Raw genomic sequence first — 20,345 nt, forward strand, 5'->3', positions numbered from 1 at the left:
GGCAGGCTGCAGCACAGGAGCGGTGCAAGACGTGCGACGACGAAATTGCCCAGCTGTCCTCGTGGATCGAAGAGATTGAGCTGCGCCTGGCCAACCTGGGCGCCGTTTCTGAAGATGTGGAGAGCCTCCGGCAGCAGCTAGCGACGGCCAAGGTGAGTGGGGCGGCGCCTTGCGGTCCTCACCGCATTCTTGGTTGAAGAGTGGCCGGGTGGGAAACCGTGTGTGCCCGATGCTCGCAGCACCTGCGGGAGGAGCTGGACCTGAAGCAGCCGCGGGTGCTGTCGCTCTACGACGAGGTGCGCCAGCTGTCCTCCAACGAGCTGCTGTCGCGGGACGAGACGGACGCACTGCAGCGGCCACTGGCACAGTGCCGGAGCCGCCTCGAGCTCTGCCAGGAGCGCAGCGAGCGCCTGACCCGCCGCCTGGTGGCCGCACTCGAAGAGCTGCTCAAGTACACGGTCAGTCCCCAATTCTTTGCTTGGGGAGTCCCCAATTCTTGAGCACGCAGTCCCCACGGTCAGTCCCCAATTCTTGAGCGCGCGATTGGAGGCTAACCTGTCGTGTCCGGCCTTGGCTCTTCAGGGAGAGATGGATGTGTTCAAGACGTGGCTCACCAGTGCCTACAAGGTCTTGGCCAAGCACGAAGAGTTGCTGGACGACATCAGGAATGTGGCTGACAACGCTGACCACTACAGAGTGAGTGTGATGGGCCTTTGAAGGGCCAAGTGCAACGGGCTTTTGGTTTTGAGTAACCTAGAGTAACAGAATAGATGGCTTTATGCGTGTGTCTTTATTTTATCTATGTATGCTTGTTTGTTTGCTTGTAGACTGCCTCTGAAAGTTACTATGAAGTGGTAGGCACGGAGTGCCTGTTTCTCTTGCCATACTGTTAGACTGCTTAGCGGAAAAGATGTGTGAGCTGGTGTGTTTAGTGTACATTACATAAGGGTCATTGCTGCTGGTCAAAGGGTCAAAGCTGCTGACTTACAGACAAAATTGGGTAGACTTGCTATCTAAAACACCTATTGTGGCATGCATGTTTTGATTAAATGTTGTAGGCAAGATTTGTTGCAAAGAAACAAAGTTAACTCAAAATTGAAAACACCTAGCTTTTATGGTACTCCAGTGCCTGGTTTTTAGATGTGATTTGTTCTTTGTGGCTCCAGGCGTTCTCCAGTGATGTGATTGCCCATCAAGCAGACCTTCGTTTCATCACCATGGCTGCACAGCGGTTTGTCGACGAGTCCAAGGTAAGTCGTTATTTCTTGGTGCAGTAGCAAGATCTTCAGATTGGTGTTTTTTGTTTTAAGCGAAAAGTAGGGTTTGGGAACGAACGTTGCATTTTAGCTTAGCTAAAGAGGGATGTGGGTGTTTCCAGCTTAGCTGTTGTGTCATGTGTTGTGTCATGCTGACATCACCGCGGCATTGTTTGCAACGACTTGAAAGTAACGCGGCTGGGGGCCCAGACTGACAAGGATCGTTCTCCCGCCAGGAGTACCTGCGGACACTGAACGAGCACCGCACCAGCCTGCCCCAGCGGCTGAGCCACCTGGAGCCCAGTGAGAGTGAGGTCCGCTCACAGGTGTCCCACGTGAGCACTGAGTACCAGAACCTGCTGAGCCGTGTGAACCGGCTCGGGGACCAGTTCTCGGGGCTGACCGAGCGCAAGCGCGCCTACCACGAGGCCATGGAGCGGGCCACGGCCTGGCTGAACGAGGCGCAGCGCAGCGCCAAGCGGCTGCTGGAGGAGCCCACGGCGGCCGAGCCGCCCGCCATCCAGGAGCAGCTGGAGCGGGTGCGGGCCTTCCACCTGGAGGCCGTGGGCCAGGGGCGGCTGATCGAGACGGCCAAGCAGGCGGCGCAGGCGCTGCCGCCCTCGGGGGGGCCGGCCGTCGAGGAGGCCGTGCGCAACCTGGAGGAGGTGTACCAGCAGATGCTGTCGCTGGTGGCCGAGCGCAGCAAGCAGCTCCAGACGGCACTGGTGCAGTCGCAGGACATTGCCGATGGCTTGGACCGCGTGCTGCGCCTGCTTGACGAACTCGAGGCCACCCAGCGGGGCCAGAACTCGAAGCTGGCCAGCCTGGTGCGAGACCGCCTCGATGAACAGGTTCGGGCCATTGGTTGTTGTTGGTACTGTTGCTCAAGTGCACATCCGGTGAACCCACAGGGATGGGGAGCTCAGGTGCCTCTGCCATAATGCCGAGGGATGACGTCCTCGTGCCTCGTAACCTGCCGCATTGGCCCAGTGGCTATGGCGCTGGGCTGCCGAGCCCAAAGACGTAGCTTCAATTCTGGCCACGGAGGCTGCTTGTCTGATGGAGGCAAAAAGCAGATGCCTGTGTGTCAAGATTTTGGCTCATGTTCAAAATCCCAAAGCAGTCAAAATTAATCGGGATCCCTCCATCTTTGGTGCGTCCAACCGCACAATCATCCATTTCGTGTGCCTGGTACCTGACCCCCCTGAGCCTGTGTGTCGTGTCCGGCACAGCTTTGACAGGTGCGACAAAATCCGTCCCTTTGCATTGGCGGCAAGGCTCAATGAGCTCAGGGGGCAGTTGCAGTGCCCTAATTTCACTGAGGTTGACCATGGGAACTCGATGGCCCTTCCAGATCCATGAGCACCGTGTGCTCCGGTCAGAGATTGAAGGCCAGCATCCGGCCATCGACGCCCTCAATGCCTCGGCACGAGATCTGCCTGGCAACGCACGGCTGGCCAAGAAGGTGGAAGCCAAGCTCAAGGATATCAATGGCCGCTTCGAAAAGATGCTGGACAGGTCAACCAGGAGAGGCGAACTTCTCGACGAGGTGAGCCTGCCATCTCTCTGGCTTAACTGACACCACCGAGTCCTAGTGGCGAAGATGTTGAGGGGTGCCAGTCGGAGCTTCAAAAGCACTACACTTGACACTTCTGTTGCATTGGTGACGTTTTTGCGCCTTCTTATCCTCGTTGTTCTTGCTCCTGATTACTGCACTGCCCTGTGGTGGAGGGTTCATCTTGTACCAGCTAGACCCAAGCAATTCCATGCCCCCCCTCCCCTTCTTTTTTGGTTGGAGTGAAACACAAAAACGTCAAAGTAAGCGCACCAGAACCACTGTGATAGCTATGACACCCTTGGCTTTCTTGTATACCTAGATTTAACCTAGGTATTGTGGATTTCTACAATTAACGATCAAACTGGAATTCCCCTTTGCCCTTTACTTAATGCTTCCTTGGGTCTCTAAGCTCCTGATCTAAAGAAGTACAGTGTAGACTAGTTATAATGTATGTAATGGGGGTCGCAGAAATTCACAATGTAAGCAGTACCGCACTATAAACAAGACATGAGTAATTGCAATCACATCGCAACCTACCTTTCAATCATTCTTGGTTTATCATCACTGAAACAAAGACCACTTGAAAATAGCAGCATGGTCTTTATTGCCCCCCCCCCCCCCACCCCCCCCCCCCTTTTTTTTTTTTTTTCCTGCATATCAGACGCTACTGCAGGGTTTACAAGCTGTTGCATGGTCTTGCGAACCGTGAGCATGGGTTTAACTTTGTGCTTCTGTTCGGAGGGCGCACGTCTATATTTCTTACCGTCTGTAAATGGATGCCACGGGACAACACGATAACAAAGCAAGCGGAATTCTCTCTCTCTCTCTCTCTCTCTCTCTCTATATATATATATATAATCTCCCTTACACCCCTCCCTCCCCTTGGCTCGTGTTTGCCATGCTGAAGGCACTTGCTTATCAGTAGGCACAGCGTACAAGTAGGGTAAACGTATGCATTGTGGCTTGCTATCTCCAGATGTTCAAAATGAAAAAGGGGGGTTGCTTATGGGGGGAATGAGGGGGAAGAGGAGGGGCTCGCTATCTTTCCAGGAGCGTCAAGCAAGGACAGTTGTGGTTATCACGTGCGTGCGAATGGAACACACGAACTAAAGGGTGCCTGTTTTCCTGTATCGAAATTAGAGGAGAGCGGGGGGGGGGGGGGGCTGATTCTGTCTTCTTTATTCTTTCTCGCGACCCTAAAACGGTGCCCCAGCTGTGCCGGTCAATCAGCAGACCTGCCAAAAAACCGCACTATAAACAGTACTGCGCTTCGGGCAACTGCACTATAAGTGGTACGCTTATGCATTGAGTTTTATGGGAGGCCTACCGGTGGCCAGGAAAAACCACGTTATATCCGGTCCTGCACTATAAGCAGTTACGTTTTAAATGTTCTATGCTGTAATCCGCTGTATTTTTTGCTGTTGGGACATTTGGACACGGGTGAGCAGCGCAGTGCCTTTGGTGCCAGCGTGCTGAGGTGGGGTGTGGCTTGCCCAGGTGTCGAGCTGCCTCGACCAGTTCACGAGCATGGCGGGCCGCTTCGAGGAGTGGCTGGCCAGTGTGCTGCAGGCGGTGGAGGGCGACGAGCAGCCGCGCCTGGAGCACGCCATGAACCAGCGAAACCTGCGCAAAGACGAGTTTGAGGACCTGCTGCGCGCGGGGCGCGCCCTGTGCGCCAAGCGCGACGTCACCGACACAGGTCCCGTGCGAGACAAGGTGACTAGGCAGGCCCCATCCCCTTGGGAGTTTCGTTGACGCGGGGGGTTGCACATGCGGAGCTCCTTGCTGTACAATCAAAGAACGGGGTCTCTGATTCTCAACAGCGAAAAAAAGACCTTGCCCTGCATGTCTCTCTACCAAGTTTTGGCACACTAACCGTGCTTGCAGACAGAACAACACTTCGTATTCTGATTTCTCTGGAGGAATACTGAGAACTGGGCCCCGAACAAACCTCAAGTGTGTGAAACAAGCAGGCAAAAGCTGAAGATGGCATTTTTATGCTCAAGTGAAGTTGCTGAGCAGTCGCACCATGATAGGTTGGTGAACCCTCTCAGTGTCACTTCAGTTCTGATGGAACAATTAATGTTTTCGGAAAGGGCAACCACAGCAGCACATCTAGATGTGCTGCAACGTGTGTCTACGGAACGCACGGCAGCGCCACATGCAGCATGAGACGACTGGTGGCGCCCGTGCCCTGCTGCAGGTAAAGCAGCTGGAGCAGCAGTGGAAGGAGCTGGGCGAGCTGCTCTCCGAGCGGGAGCGCCAGGGCCGGCTGCGCGCCGAGCAGGGGTCGGCCTACGAGACCCTGCGCCAGCAGGTGCTCTCGTGGCTGCAGACCACCGAGGGCCGCCTGGACGCCCTCGGGCCCCTCGCGCTCGACCGGGACATCCTGCGCCGCCAGGCGGCCGAGATCAAGGTGGGGCCCTCCCTCCCTCCCTCTCTTTCTTCCTCTCTCTCTGGGCGGGGGAGGCTCCCTCCGGCTGCACGCCTGTTTCACGCCACCCAGGTTCAGTTGCTGGCAAAGCTGCAGCTTCATGTTCATACGACGGCACGAAAGACGAGGACAAAGACATGAGGGGTACAGGACGAGTGGGAAGTCTAACTTTATTTTTGGGCGAAATGACAACACACACATATACACTTCACACCGGTATCAACAGCTGCACCACCCCTTTGGTGTAACAAAAATCCCATGTCAAACACAACAAACAAAAGTCGATGAAGGGAGGTAAACAAAACAATAGGCACCAGATAAGGTTCGTCGTGCAAGCTAAACAAAGCGTCTGACATAAACACGTGTCTTTCCTAAGACCAAAGAGCCAAAGAGTAATAGAGCCAGTGCGGCATAAAATCATGTAACTAGGGTGATAACAGCTGGGAGGTTCATAGCGCTGAGATTCTTTTGTAGCAGATTTTTCATTGCCTGTTTACATTATTAGTTCATGGTACTTATTTTTTACACAGTCCCTTATGTTGCTGGATCTGAAACAAAAATGCCCGTAGTCTAAATTCATCTGTGTCTATCCATTGTGGTACACCTCGTGGCCCAGGTGTAGCTCCGCTGCATAACCTCCCCACCCCCAAGAAAAGAGACCACTTTGCTGGAAAGACTGAGTGGTGCAAGACCCTGAGCACACTTCCCGTTGCTTCTTGCTTGAATCTCCTTTGAGGGTTGCTTGCACAGGCTTGTGGCAGATGCAAATTAAATCATCACTTCTTATTTTGCATTACAAGCGAGGGACCGCAATTTCTGTGTCGCCTCTGTGAGGGGCGGTGCAGTTCTATGCAGGTGTGTTGCTGCTGTCTGCCAAGTGCCGTGGTGCCTGCAGTGTCAGTACTCTCAGCTCACAGCTCTTGCTAGCTGACACCAGAGGCGTACAGCTGTGTCAGAGGACTATAACATTCCTTGCACTGCAGTGGCTTTGGCTAAAATCCTTCAGATAACAGGAAAGGCCTGTTTTTTATTTTTTTTCGAGACACTTGTCGGAAGGGGATTCACGCCTGTGTCTGGGGGTTTACCATGGACGTGCTAGCAGATTGCCCAGTCAAGGTCTGGCCTCTGTGTGCAGCCGCTGGTGAAGGAACATGCTGAGTACGCGTCCACCATGGACCGGGTGAATGAGCTGGGTCGCAGCTATGACGCGCTGCGGGCCGATAGCCGCTCTGCACGCCCCACTCCTGCCCGCAAGGGGGGCAGCCCCCACAAGGAGCCCTACACCAATGGGGGCACCACCGCCACCACACACGGTGAGCACTGCGGCTGCTGCTCGTGCATGCCGCCATTTCTTTGGATGCCAGAGTAGTGTTTCCCACCCAGGGAGGATTGCGGTCAGTGTGGGAGGAGGTGCTGCTGGGTGGGAGCACTGCAGTGTTGTCTAAAGGCATGCTGCCTTGCAGTGCATTGCAATGCACAAGGGACAGGTTAAGAAATTGTTCGTCTCAAGTGTTGGAGCAAATGCTTTGAGGACGCAAGTGGAGCAAAAAAAAAAATTGAGGACGCAAGTGGCTGAACATTGGTAGCGTTGGGTAGCACAGGCTTGGGGAAAAAATTCAGGGAAGCAAAGTCCCCTTGCTTACTCTGCGGTGCGCTTGCAAGCCAAGCATCCCCAGACAGCACAACACTGCACCCGCTCTGCGCAGTTTCCTTCACCATTCTGACAGTCTCAGCACACCTCTCGTCGCGTCGCCGTTGTGGGGAGGCATTTGCATCTTTTGGGAAGGGAGTGGGGGGGGGGGGGGGGGGGGGGGGGGGTTCAGTGGTGCAATTATGAGGAAAGGGAGAAGAGGCTTGCCAAAAGTGTCGGGAAACATCCTCACTGTTCTATTTGCTTACCTTGTTTAGTTTAAGGAAATGAAGATCTCTTTTGGGGGTGATCAGGTTGAGTTGCCAGTGAGAAGGTATTCAAGAATCTCTTCCCTACAGCTTTATGCATGATTCCCACAATCCAGGTTGGCTGGCTCATTGAGCAGCACTAGCATTACTTGCATGCTCTGAGGGCACAGCCACTTGGTGGTGCCAGCATGCCACAGTGCCTCCCGTGGTCATGGCGGGTGTGGGGGGGGGTCTCTCTGTGCCGGTCTCCTCTGAGCGCTAACCTTTTCTGTCTCCCCTCCCCTGGCTAACCCGCATGCGCACCACTAGAGTCGTCGTCACCGCCCGATGGGAGGGCAATGCAGAGCCCCCAGTCCAGTGCCTCCAGTGGCTTTAGCAGTAGGCAGAGCTCGTTCGACCAGTTTGGGCCCCTGGAGGGTGAGTGTGGCGCTCCGGGACTCCTTTGCTCACACTGCCTGCACGACGCTGATCTGCCAAACTATGCGGCTATCACGTACGGGCATCCAGGTGTAGACTGCAGCGCGTAGATCAAGGTTGTCAAACTGTTGGAAAGACGTCAATGAAAGCTAATGTGAGGGCAGACCACTGTTATCTTTGTATGCCATCTTTTCCTTGCGCTGCTGCTTCTATATCATGGTTACCGCTGTGCCAGAAAAAGGTAAACGACTGCACAGCGCTGTTGTATGGTCCCTTCTTGTGCCCTTGTGACCACGCTGCCTAGCTACCGTACTCTAGCCCAACAGTAAGCCTTCATATGGCGTGCGGAGTTTCTCTTGGATGGGAAGCTGGTTCATTCCGTGCACTGCCGGCGCTGGCCATTGGTGCTGTAGCCACACATGCCATTCCGGGCAGTCTCGTTTGAGGAGCGGTGCCCTGAAGCGCGCTCCCTCTCTCCCCCTCCCCCTTGTCGGCCGGCCCCCAGACCTGAGCCCCGTGCAGCAGCAGCTGTCGGAGATGAACCACCGGTACCACCTGCTGGGCGTGCGCCTGTCGGACCGACAGCAGGAGGCGGACGCACTGTCCGAGGAGCTGCGCACCTGCACCGAGGCCCTGCGCACGCTGGCTACCTTCGCCAAGGGCCGCTCGGTGCCACGGGAGCTGCCGTCCACGCGGGAGCTGGCGGACCAGCAGCTGCAGCAGCTGCGGCAGCTCCAGGCGGAGCTGCAGGAGCGGCAGCTGGAGGTGGACCGGGCGCGGCTGCAGGCGCAGGAGCTGCTGCGCCGGCGGCCACAGGCGCCCGGCGCGGACGCCCTGCAGGCCCAGCTGGACGAGCTGCTGGGCCGCTGGCAGGCGTTGCAGGGGGCCCTCCGCTCTCGCCTCCTCCTGCTCCAGCTCCTGCGGGAGTTCCAGGTGGGTGTTCCACGGCTATCTCGCTCGGGGGGTCAGTTTGGCTTGCTGGTGAACCGGGATAGCAACCTGTATTGTTCCATGGGGGATTGTTTGTTTTACTGGCAAACCGGAACAGCAGCCTGTATTTCTTTCGAGAAACCCTGTATTTTGCCGGAATGGATTGTATATCATTGGTCAATATGTATCTGCAGCTCTGCATCACAGGTTGTTCATCCTTGCTAGATTTGGTTGCCTCTCCAAATTGACTGGTATAATTCACTGTTAGACATTCGTTATAAGTTACCATCTTGGTATTTCACACTCCAAAATGAAAAATAGAGCTGACCAGCCCATCTTTGCACTCTTGGGCTTATGATTGGTGCCCAGATGTACTCGTGAAAACTTCAAATGAATGTCTTTATTTTTGGTGTAAGCCTAATGTGCTAATACAGTAATTTATTTATTTATTTATTTAGATAAGTGCCCACAAACAGCATGACGCCTTCAGCGTGGTGCACAGAAGAAACAAGGGAAAGGATAGAAAAGGGAGATGTGTACAATGGGGAAAAAAAATAACATCAATGGATCAAACATTATGAGGCTGACTCACACGATTCTACAACGCAAAAGAAGACACTCAGAACACACTCAGAAGATGTGTACCATAGCGAAAAAAGAGCATGAGAAATGAAAATAACCTCAATGGAACAAGCATTACATGGCTGACTCGCCTGATTTTACAACACATAAGTACACACTCAGGCTGTAGATGAATTTTTAACAGCTTGCACAAAAGTGCTGTAACGATCAAAGATACTCAGATCAGGCACTTCAAGTGAGTTGTAAAGGAGTTGCATTCTCTGGACAGGACTTTTATGATTGACGTCAGGATAAAATAGCGGCGAGGAACGGCATCGTGTGGGGACATGAAAATTGATGGAAGTTAGCAAATCGGCAGAGTCAACAGCTCCATGAATGAGCTTGTGAAGAAAGCACATATCGAGGAGTGTTCTTCTGTCACTCAGTCTGCTTAATCCAGTGTGGTCGAGTATTCTGTCATACGTGTAATATATTTTCCTGAAAAGGTAACGATCATAATAGATTCTAACAAATCTCATCTGGACTCGTTCCAGAGACAGTGACAAGTATTGAGGAACAGAGTTCCATACGACCGAGCAGTACTCTAGCCGGGAACGTACAATAGCCCGAAACAGGGACAAATAGCAGGTAGGATCAGTGAACTCTTTCGTGACACGTGTTACGAGTCCAAGGGATTTCATTGCATCGCTGGCTGTTTTTTCAATGTGGTGTTTAAAACTTAGTGATGAGTCAATGTGCACACCCAAGTCCCGCACTGTTGACGCTCGAGCAATGGAACCCCCATGCAGCTTATACAAAAATTGAATCGGCACCTGTCGACGATGGTATGATATCACATTGGTCTTTGATGGGTTGATGCGAAGCATGTTTGCTGAACACCATGCTGACACGGTGTTGATGTCATCTTGTAGAAGAGAGCACTCGCTAGCCCTGTCTATAGGCCGAAAGATCTTAATGTCATCAGCAAAGAGGAGCATTTCAGAGTGTTGCATGCGCTCAGCCAAGTCATTGATAAAAATCAAGAACAACAAGGGGCCCAGGTTGCTTCCCTGAGGCACTCCAGAAGTTGAGCGAAATTCACCAGAGAAACAGCCCGAAACTCGCACAACGTTTGTACGTTAGACAAGTAACTTTCAAAAAGCATCAAGTACATCTTACATATTCCATAGTTGTCCAGTTTCTGTAACAGCAAGGAGTGTGACACAGTGTCGAATGCCTTTGACAAATCAAAGTAGATTACATCAATTTGGTGTCTTGAATGCACTGCAGGGACCACTTTGCTAAGAAAAGCACACAGATTTGTCACAGCTGAACGATGAGGAATAAAGCCATGTTGTTGTGTACACAGCTTCTGGGAGAAGTAAGAGTAGAGACGGCTGTACAAAATAAGCTCCAGAACTTTGGACAGAGAGCAAATCAGTGACACAGGTCGATAATTGACCACAAGGGAAGGGTCGCCAGACTTAAATATGGGTGCAACAATTGAGTGTTTCCAAGTGGTTGGAAAGACTCCAGATTTTAAACAGAGGTTGAAGATGTGTCTCAATAAGGGTGTAAGTATCAGTCCGCAGCCCTTAACAATGAAGCTAGGGATGCCGTCGTGGCATCCGAACACATTAACATTCTAAACACCAGGTCTAATTCTGTTTTAGAAGACAAAGAAGATATTATTCCTCCCTAGCAGTGCATCATGGTCCCTAATGGTTGAGTGTAATATGCACAACTTCGGTTGTGTTGGTGGTTGATAGCGTTTTCTTGTTAGCATTTTATACAGCACAGAAGGGGACCGGATGAAAGAGCATGAACAAACAACAGGTTCCCCCTGTTGCACTGCAGAAGGGATAAATTTAGCGGCCTCAGGAAACTACTTTTGGAGAATGCAGAGACCACAAACCTTTACAGCCATTCCGGGGAAGGTCGGCTTTGGCAAGGGCAAGCCGGCGATGTAATTTGCCACTGTCTGCGTGGACGGCTTGTGCCTGTTGAGGGGCGGCGTACAGGAGGGACGGCCCCTCCCCGCTGTGTGCAGGACACGCACGACATGCTGCACAACTGGCTCATCCAGAAGGACAAGATGTTCCAGGTGCTGGGCCCCATAGCACACGAGCCGCGCCTGGTGGCCGCGCAGACGCAGCAGGTGCTGTGCATGCGCGACGAGCTCACCTCCCAGGAGCCCCTGCTGCGGCGGCTGACCACCTGCGGCCAGGAGCTGCTGGACCAGCTGGACGACCGGGAGGGCCCCGCCGCCAGGCGGCTGCGCGAGCAGCTGGACGCCATCAAGCGCCACTGGGCCGAGATGGTGTCCCAACTGGAGGAGCGCGAGCGCGCCCTCGGCGCGGCCACAGGCGCCACGGCCGAGTTCCAGGCCGCTCTCGCGCGCCTGCTGGACAGCCTGCAGGTCAGCTCTTCTCAGCTGCGGCTGCTTTTCTCCGCTCTGCCTCGTTCCAGGCGTGGCTCTCCTCGAAACAAGTGCTGTTCTAGGATTCGCACAAGAGCATAGTAAATGCCGTCAGCAAGTCGCCTTGGCAGCCTTTCTAGTTCAACTGCTGCTTTTCCAGGAATCTGGGAACTCGCTGTATTACAAATGTCAACTTTTGATTGGTTGGGCATACTGCAGACAACCACATATGAATGTTTTCAAGGTGAAATATTGCAAAGTTATCCATAGTTGCCAATAGCAGCCAGGCTGTCTATGTTACATGAAACTCGGGTTCTAGACTAGGCACTGTCGTAATCAGTTGCCATGGTGACCACCAGCTGCACTGCAGTGCTGCCAGTACGGTCGTTCTGCACTCACTGTCTACCCCAGTTACTTAATCTGTCTTCTCATGCTGGGAGTGCCAAGCCACCTGGGCCCAAAAAAGTACCAGTGGGGCCATCTGTTCATGCAGCGTGCCTCTTCACATGCAATACTCCGTCCGCTGTTCCCCCTCCCAACCCCATCAACAAGGGTTCCAATCACTGCTCCACTTGCAGGGAGTGGCAGATGACTTTGAGCGGCTGTCTGAGGCCGGGGACTGCGAGGCCCAGCTGCGGCGCCTGGCCAACCTGGAAGAGCGCCTGGAGGCCCAGCGACCTCCGCTGGCCGAGGCCGAGGCTCGTGCCGAGAACCTCTGCGAGCTGCTCACCGACGCTGCCTCGCGTTCCGAAGTCCGGGGCCGCCTGGGCAGCGCTCAGAAGCTGTACTCAGGCCTCAGCCGCAAGATAAGTGAGTGTCCCATGTGCCTTGCACTGCCTCTCTTGTGCTCCTGTGATGTTCGTCCGTGGATTTGTCACACGTTTTCAATACAAGATACCATGTTTGTTTCTGTGGACACGTTCTGAATGTTGCGGATTGTTGTGCGCTGCATTGACGGTGCTCTACTTGCATCGCTCAGGCAACCGCAAGGCGGAGCTGGAGTCGTCGCTGAAGGAGGACCGGGGATTTTTCGCCAACTGCGACAGCATCCAGGAGTGGCTGCGCACCATCCAACTCGGCCTGGCTCCAGACCTGAAGATCTCGGCTGACACGGACATCCTGCACAAGCAGGTCACCGAGTTCGAGGTGGGTGGGCCTGCCGTGTGCGTGTCCCTTCTTGCTCGCGTGTGCTCTGCCAATGCTGCACGTCGCTGGTTAGCCTTTTGTCTTAGCAGCAGCAGCCTCATTATGGCTGCAACGACACTCATTAGTCACAAGTTGTTCACGCTGCTGCATACTCTGCTACATGTGAGTCTGGTCGGTTTTCCTTGTGGTCATTGAACATTGTGATAATCCTGAACACATTCTAAGGAGTTGTGTTAGCTCGGTTCTTTTTTGTGTGTACTTTGCTCTTGGGTTGAGGTATAGTTGAAGTTAACCGACTGTTGTTTAATGGCCGCTGCCTGGTCAAGCCAGCTAAAACTGCAAGATGACAGTTGTATTACCATTGCTCCCAATGCACACGAGTCAGGCCTAGTTGCCAGTCGTATTGCCAACTTGGCCAGATATACAAGGCACACATTGACAGCCGTTGGGCTGGTGGGTACAGAGTTTTTGCGATTATCGTTTTCCCCCTGAAGTGTGCTCTCGGGCACACCGCAGCGACTGGTCTGTTCGTCTGGCTTTGTAGCTCTGCTATCGTGTGGCCGTTTCTCAAGCACAGCAGGCCCGAAGAGCTGCTGCCCTGGCACCTTGCATGTTGTTCCCCCACGATCCTCTAAAGTGGTTCACGGTGTTGAAGTGTGGGTGCAAGGTGTTTACGGCTGTCCTCCTCCCTTCCCTGGTGGTGCAGCCGGCATACAAGAGCCTGCTGGACAAGGAGCACGAGGTGCACCTGGTGCTGAGCAAGGGCACCGACATGGTCACCCGCATGGGCCGCAAGACCGAGGCCACCCAGCTGCGCACCCGCCTGGACGGCCTGCGCCGAGGCTGGGACACCCTGCGCAAGGAGGCCACCGACAGGTACAGCGCACATCTCTCTCTCTCTCTCTCTCTCTCTCTCTCTCTCTCTCTCTCTCTCTCTCTCTCTCCTCTTCCCTCACACACACACAGTGCAGGTGTCCGGTGCAGTGCATTCTAGGGCACAGCAGACGTTTGTTATGCATTGAAGAGAAAAATGCTTGTGTCCGGGTCGGATAAATTTTGTGTTCTTGAATATTGGGCGTTGTTGGTGCCTTTCCTTTGTCATGGTTCAACACTGAGTCACTCAACCAATGGGGACACGCCAGATGGACTGACCGTTTATTCTACTCCTCCCTCTCTGCCCTCTGTCTGGATGATGGGCATGTCATCACGTTGCGCCCTCTCTCGGCACTTGCTGTTTCCGCTGTAGGGGCACTGCACCACCCACACAACTTCTAGAGGTCCCATACCTTGTCCGTGCTTGGGAACCCCTAATTCACTGCTTGTGGTTCTGGTTTGTTCTCGCAGGCACACACGGCTGCAGCGAGCCTTTGAGAACTGCAAGAAGTTCAACGCTGCCTTCAACAAGTTTGGGCCGTGGCTGCAGACGGCCGAGGGTCGCCTGTCCACCCTGACTCTGGCCAACTACCAGCGCACCGAAGTGGAGAGGCAGGCCAAGGAGCTGCAGGTACGAACTACTGGGCATGCGTCCATTTGCGTATTCGGGCTGCCTGCGCTACGTGGTGGTCACCTGCAGCTGCTTTGATCTCGGTCCCTGTCAGCAGGTTCTTGAAGTAAGCTGTGTGCAGGAGTGTTCAATCTGCTCACTTCCTCTGCCCTAGAGCAATTTGCGGGTTTTATGTTTGTGTGTGTCTGTATGGGAGGCATGTGTGGTAGGTCGGAGGCCAATCCCGTGTCCTTTCGGTGCTGCCGCAGGCCTTCAAGAATGACCTGTCGAGGCACAGCCAGGAGTACGAGAGCGTGCGCAGCCTGGGAGAGACCTTCCTTGCAGGCTGCGATGTGGACAAGGAGGGCGTCAAGAAGGACCTGGATGCCCTGCGCTCTCGCTGGGACAAACTGAACCAGGGTAAGCGGGCAGTGCACTCACTCCTGCCAGAGGTTATAGCGCAGGACTGGGGGGGCTTTGCGGCAACTTTTGGCATGGTCGCTGGTGATCCGATGAATGAAATAAGAAAAGGAGAAGGGAAAATACTGGGCAAGGACCTCCGCAGAGAAATGATGGCTTTGCAGGCCCTAGAAATGCTTTCGTGGGCCCGTTTGGAACGGCTGCCTTCGAACAAAGAGCTCATGATTCTATTTTGAAACAAACAGAAGGTTGCATAAATTGAGCAGCACTAAGGTGGGACAGAGTGCAAAGTAACAAATGGGTGCTGTGGCACTGTTCAATTTATGCAACTTACCAACTATCCCAGCTACAAACGATTGGCCGCATCGTGACCTCCCTTGCTGTGCACTCGTGGGGGGGTAGTGTGGGCCCTGCCTGCGGTGCTCACGTGTGGTGCCTTGCAGGGGTGGCTGAGCGCAGCCGTCAGCTGGACGAGGTGTCCGGCAAGCTGTGCGAGTTCCAGGAGAAGGCCGGCGAGCTGGGCCACGGCCTGCAGCGGCTCGAGGACAAGCTGGCCTCGCACGACGCCCTGGGCGAGGCGGCCCGCAACCCGCGCCTGCTCGACCGACTCCAGGGCATGGCCCGCGAGGCCGACGAGCTGCGCAGGGGCCTCGACCGCCTGCGCGCCTTCACCGACACGTGGCTGGCCGCTGTGCCTTCAGACTGTGACACGTCGCACGTGCGCGGCCAGCTGGACGCTCTGGCACGCCGACACCAGCAGCTGACCCACGACCTGCAGGACAGGTGCGGCCAGCTCGAGGAGGCCGGCACCGTGGTGGCCCAGTACCACGTGAGTGTGTGCCTGCCTGTTGGCAGGCACTCCTTCCTCAGCTGCTCCTGGCTTGCTTGACTGGTTTCTCTTCCTCAGGCCAAGGTGAAGACCACTCAGCAAGACCTGAGCAGCCTGGAAGAAGAGCTGGAGAGCATGGGTCCCATTGGTCGGGACGTCCCGACCGTGCGGAGTCAGATGGAGCAAGTGAAGGTGAGGCAGAGGACTCTCTCTCTCTCTCTCTCTCTCTCTCTCTCTCTCTCTCTCTCTCTCTCTCTCTCTCTCTCTCTCTCTCTCTCTCTCTCTCTCTCTCTCTCTCTCTCTCTCTCTCTCTCTCTCTCTCTCTCTCTCTCTCTCTCTCGTCCTCACTGAGCACTGTATTCCCCTCCTCCTCCCATGCAGAGCTTCCAAGGACGGCTGTCCTCGGCAGCCGACGAGGTCGACAGGGCAGAACAGGAGTGCCAGCAGCTCATTTCCCAGGGCTACACCCAGGATGCCAAGGGGGCCCGCTCTCAGGTTAGCACACTCCTGCTTCAGGGCGCTTCGATGTCAGCATGCATTGAAAAAGTACCTATTGTGGACAGACCTCAGTCCAGCATAGCTGCGCTCGCTTTCAGCAGCAATCGTTTGAGCTATTTGGCAGCAGGAACATTGGATGGCTTGGTGTAAATGTTTGGCCGAGGGCTTTACAAAGTGTACACCCCTCCTCCATGAGGGTTTCCCTAACTAGATGTCAGTGCCATCTTTTTCTTGGAAACTGTTCACACCTAGGTTTATGTTTGGAGGGCATAACCTGACAAGGGATATCAAAGCAGGGATTGTATGAGAAATGTTTGTTTCTGTGCATTGAGAACCCAAGCACAATGTTTTAAGGAATGCATGCCGGCGCTGCGCTGGCACGTCCTGAAGGCCAGTGCCAGTTGGCCCAAAAACACTGCCCAGTAGAGCGATTGGTGAGCCATGTGTGCCTTGGCCATTCAGGTGGAGTCTCTGCGGCGGCAGCTCAACCGCTTGGAGGAGCGGGCGCGCGGCCGTTACAGCTCCCTGGAGGCCATGCTGGCCAAGCTTGAGAAGTTCTACGAGGACCTGAACAGCACCCAACGGCGCGTTGCCAGCGCACTCAAGGAGGAGCACACCTTCCGGCCCGTGGCGGCCGACGTGGACAGCCTGCGCAGCCAGCAGGAGCAGTTCAAGGTACGGTGTGTCCCTTCTGCTGCTGCATCACGGACTCCACCCAGCCCCGCTTCTAATGGACTTGGGATTTTTGCAAAAATGTGCAAAGTTTTTTTTATATTTCCAAGTGGGAACAAGCTGTTTATTCCTCTGCACGTCTCTCACTGTCACTTACAGACAGCCCTTTCTCAATCTCTGGTCGCAGCGTCTCATCTTCAGGGCCCTTCATTCATTCCCCAGTGCTCCTCCCAGTGCCCCCTTCCCCGACTACGGACCCTGCACGTCTTTGCTCTTACAATTTGAGGTGTCCTCATCTCAAAAAGCATCTCGCCTGCGTCTCTGCTGCGGTTGTGCATGCTCTGTGAATGTGTGCCAAGAGCTTGCGGCTACAGCTGGTTGGCGTGCCTCCCCCGTGTGCAGCAATTCCGCAAGGGCCATGTGGAGCCCCTGGGCCGGGAAGTGGACAGTGTGAACCGGGCTGGCAATGCGCTGGTCCAGTCAGCAGCGCCCGGCGTCAACACGAACCTCCTGGAGCGAGACATCGACAAGCTCAACGACGAGTGGAACCTGCTGAAGGAGAAGGTGAGTGTGTTGGCGAGAGCCGGAAGGAGGCCGGGTAACTAGTGCCCCTGATCCCCACGCAGGTCGGGGAGCGTGAGCGGCTGTTGGAGGCGGCCCTGCTGCAGTCGGGCAAGTTCCAGGAGGCCCTGGCCGGGGTGGCCAGGTGGCTGGCGGACACGGAGGAGCTGGTGGCCAACCAGCGGGCCCCGTCGGCCGACTACAAGGTGCTCAAGGCGCAGCTGCAGGAGCAGAAGTTCCTCAACAAGCTTCTGCTCGACCGGCAAGCCAGCATGGGCTCCCTGCAGGCCATGGGCGCCGAGGTCATGCGCCACCTGGCCCCGGCCGACCGCTCGCACGTCCAGTCGCAGCTGCACGACCTGGCACAGGTGAGGGAGGGGGCAGGGGGCCCTAGGGGGCGGGGAGACAGCCGCACATGATGCGCAGTTTGGGTACAAATTTGTTTTCTCGTGCCAGGCTGCTCCAAAAGCTTGGAAATTGCAAAGATTGCGCCAAACTGCTCCAAAACAGTCTGAGAGCCAAGGATTTTAACGCTCCTGTCAGTTTCAGTGGGGAAAGAAGCTTACTAACGGCATAATTTTCCAGCACCCAGAAGGCGGTGCCGTTTGTAAAGGTTTCATTGATCGATCATTCAATAAAAAACCCGCATAAATTGTCCCCGAGGTAGCTTTTTCGGAGGTCACAATGTCGGGTTGCAGATGTCATAATTTGGGAGTTTTTAAAGTTTTCCCATTGAAAACCATTGCAAAGTCCTGTAGAAAAAATACTTGTGTCATGAGGCAACAAACTACTTGTGCAAGTTGATAAAAAAAAGGCAATTTTCGGAACGCCATATCTTCGGAACGCCATTATTGGGCGCCGCCTACTTGTTGTGGTGAAGATTGGAAAACATGGCTCCCGAGCGAAGCAGTTGCTCTACGTTCAGGCAGTCTGCTCTTCACCGATTTCTACCGTGGTTTTGGTTATGGGGGTGGCTGGGTTTACATTTAGCCGTTTGATCTGTTGTGGGAAGTTGTGCAGCTGGGAAAGACGGCAGTTCATCAAAAACAACGTGGTGCCCGTGAATTCGCCGTGTTTCGGCCCTGAGTGTGAGGCGCGGTGCGTGCTTGAAGTAAAATTTCGGACTAAAAGCGGTTTTATAAAACGCTGAGTTATTGCTGCCTTTGACAGCGAGCTTGCGAGTGGTGGGAATGGGACGATCGACACTGCAGAAGTGGTGGCACAGGCTACATCGCCGCAAAATGTTCAAGCTGTGTCCGATAGCGGGACGGGCTATTATTGCACGCTGGTAATAATGGTTCATCTATCTGAAGTGAAATTTAATTGCAAGCGTTACCCAAATTACGATCGTAGTGAACGTGCACCTTGGGGATCGATGTGGAAGGGCTGGTGGTGTGCAATGACTGTCATTTCGCTTTGAGCAACTTTTACCGTGGCTCTACGCGTGCGTAAAGCCGAGTCTGGTTTACAAAAATAATACTTTCGGCATTCACATGATAATAAAAAGTGCCTTACGATTGCTTAGTTTTTCACTTCAATATTTATAATGGCACTACACGCTATTATGCGTAGAGCCTAAGAATTTAAAAATGGTGTGTAAAAAGGTAGAGCAGTTCGTGCCTTGCGATACTCTGGTAGAAAAAACTTTATTGAAAGGCTGTTTCACGTACGTTCAACACAGATTGAAAAGTGCGCTTTTCCACCCCGAGTTGCCAAAAAATTGATTTTTTTGGGCTCCTAAGATGACATAATAATCGTTGTACTGCTCCAAAATCGAGATTTCTCTGCTCTAAAAACTGGTCCCAAATCTGATTTAGCTGTCTCACCCCTGCAAGGAAAAATAACTGCATCGTCTAGTGCAACACACCGACAGCAATCTTTCACGATGCGTTGTGACAGCCATAATGACTCCCGTGTGGTAAAGTTAGCTCCATGGACCATGAGCCCTGATTTCTGATCTTGCCACCACCGTGTGCAGCGCTTCGATCGACTCAACCGGGGTGCGCAAGAGCGGACAGCAGCCCTCGAGCGGACACTGCCCGTAGCGCGCTCCTTCCAAGAGCAGCTCTCCCCGCTGGTCGAGTGGCTGGAGCAGACTGAGCGCCGACTAGCCGCCATGTCCACGCTGCCCACAGACGCTGACCGCTTGGCGCAGCGCGCCCAAGAACACCGCGACCTGCATCGGGACGTGCTCGGGCACAAGCGGGCCTTCGAGGCCCTCACAGAGACCGCCCAGCAGCTCATGTCCCTGGTGGGCGACGACGAGGCACAGGCGGTGGTGGACTCGCTCCAGGAGCTGACGGACCGCTACGCGCGCCTCGTTGGTGACAGCGAGCGCCTGGAGCAGTTGCTGGCGGAGGCCCGTGCTGGCGCGGGCGCCTTTGCCCTCGCCTTCGAGGACCTCCTAGTTTGGATAGGGGAGATGGAGTCGCGTCTTGCTCGCTACCAGGTGCTCAGCGTCTACGTCGAAAAGCTCCAGGAGCAGTTTGATGAACTGAACGTGAGTTCGTGCTTCTCTCTCTCTCTCTCTCTCTTTTTTCTTTTATTTGGGAAGGTGCTTTGTTGTCGGTGGGTGATGATTTTAGTCATAGTCGTTTGTTTAGTGCAGCTCGTAAAGATCTAGCTGCTCTTGTCATATATACAATCAGTTTGCCGATAGCTGCATTAAATAGATTTTTATTCAACATGATGTGCCGAAAAGTGCTCTTTTTATGTATGCTATTTCCCTTTTAAAAATTTTTGAATAAGCCTGGCTGGAAAGACTAAGTAGTACTTTATGAACTTCAGAGTGGAAAAATCTGCCTGAAAAATTTTTAAGATCTCAGCCTTGCGCGCTGCTGCCGTGCGAGGCTAGATTTTGCTCACAGCTGTGCAAGAGGGACATTTAAGTCATGGTGCCTTCCCCACGTGTGCCTTTCAGGAACTGAGCGAGGAGGTGTCGGACCATCAGAAGCAGGTGGACGAGCTGAGCGGGTCTGGCCAGGAGCTGATGCGGCACGCCTCGGGCAACGATGCCATCCAGCTCAAGGAGCGGCTGGACTCGCTGCAGCTGCGCTACTCTGACCTGGCGCAGCGGGCGGCTGAGCGGCTGCGGCAGGCCAAGGAGGCCCTGCCCGTGGCCCAGGGCTTCCACAGCGCCCACGAGCGGCTCGTCCTCTGGATGGACGAGGCCGAGGCGCAGCTGCGCTCCTTTGAGGCCGCCGCCCTGGTCACCCAGGAGAGCACCATGCAGGTGCGTGCACCATTGGTTGGTTGATCTGCT

The 20,345-nt window shown here is 54.3% G+C and overlaps 2 protein-coding genes across 11 annotated transcripts in view; one reads left to right on the plus strand and one right to left on the minus strand.

Annotated features, from left to right (window-relative positions):
* Nd-13b (NADH dehydrogenase (ubiquinone) subunit ND-13B) overlaps positions 1–20,345 on the minus strand; it is a 383,813-nt gene that overhangs the window by 163,563 nt on the left and 199,905 nt on the right. The gene's annotated exons all lie outside the window — the stretch shown is intronic.
* Positions 1–20,345, plus strand: part of Shot (dystonin-like protein short stop) — a 200,005-nt gene that overhangs the window by 153,058 nt on the left and 26,602 nt on the right. For 9 of the 10 annotated variants that reach the window (XM_077691304.1, XM_077691303.1, XM_077691298.1 and 6 more), the window contains 25 exons: positions 6–152; positions 240–458; positions 583–696; positions 1,167–1,250; positions 1,493–2,107; positions 2,611–2,805; positions 4,312–4,530; positions 5,018–5,230; positions 6,384–6,561; positions 7,457–7,564; positions 8,070–8,497; positions 11,106–11,474; positions 12,053–12,284; positions 12,454–12,620; positions 13,327–13,496; positions 13,965–14,124; positions 14,373–14,523; positions 14,967–15,352; positions 15,431–15,544; positions 15,734–15,847; positions 16,313–16,525; positions 16,925–17,086; positions 17,149–17,451; positions 19,062–19,583; positions 20,004–20,315. In XM_077691304.1, the coding sequence (XP_077547430.1) occupies positions 6–152; positions 240–458; positions 583–696; positions 1,167–1,250; positions 1,493–2,107; positions 2,611–2,805; positions 4,312–4,530; positions 5,018–5,230; positions 6,384–6,561; positions 7,457–7,564; positions 8,070–8,497; positions 11,106–11,474; positions 12,053–12,284; positions 12,454–12,620; positions 13,327–13,496; positions 13,965–14,124; positions 14,373–14,523; positions 14,967–15,352; positions 15,431–15,544; positions 15,734–15,847; positions 16,313–16,525; positions 16,925–17,086; positions 17,149–17,451; positions 19,062–19,583; positions 20,004–20,315 (5,895 nt within the window). The remainder of the gene's footprint in view (positions 1–5; positions 153–239; positions 459–582; positions 697–1,166; positions 1,251–1,492; positions 2,108–2,610; positions 2,806–4,311; positions 4,531–5,017; positions 5,231–6,383; positions 6,562–7,456; positions 7,565–8,069; positions 8,498–11,105; positions 11,475–12,052; positions 12,285–12,453; positions 12,621–13,326; positions 13,497–13,964; positions 14,125–14,372; positions 14,524–14,966; positions 15,353–15,430; positions 15,545–15,733; positions 15,848–16,312; positions 16,526–16,924; positions 17,087–17,148; positions 17,452–19,061; positions 19,584–20,003; positions 20,316–20,345) is intronic. The other variant, XM_077691302.1, reaches the window with a different exon arrangement.

The sequence above is a fragment of the Haemaphysalis longicornis genome, unplaced genomic scaffold, assembly GCF_048455015.1.
Source record: "Haemaphysalis longicornis isolate Haplotype H1 unplaced genomic scaffold, Haemaphysalis longicornis Haplotype H1 scaffold_10, whole genome shotgun sequence".
Classification (NCBI taxonomy): domain Eukaryota; kingdom Metazoa; phylum Arthropoda; class Arachnida; order Ixodida; family Ixodidae; genus Haemaphysalis; species Haemaphysalis longicornis.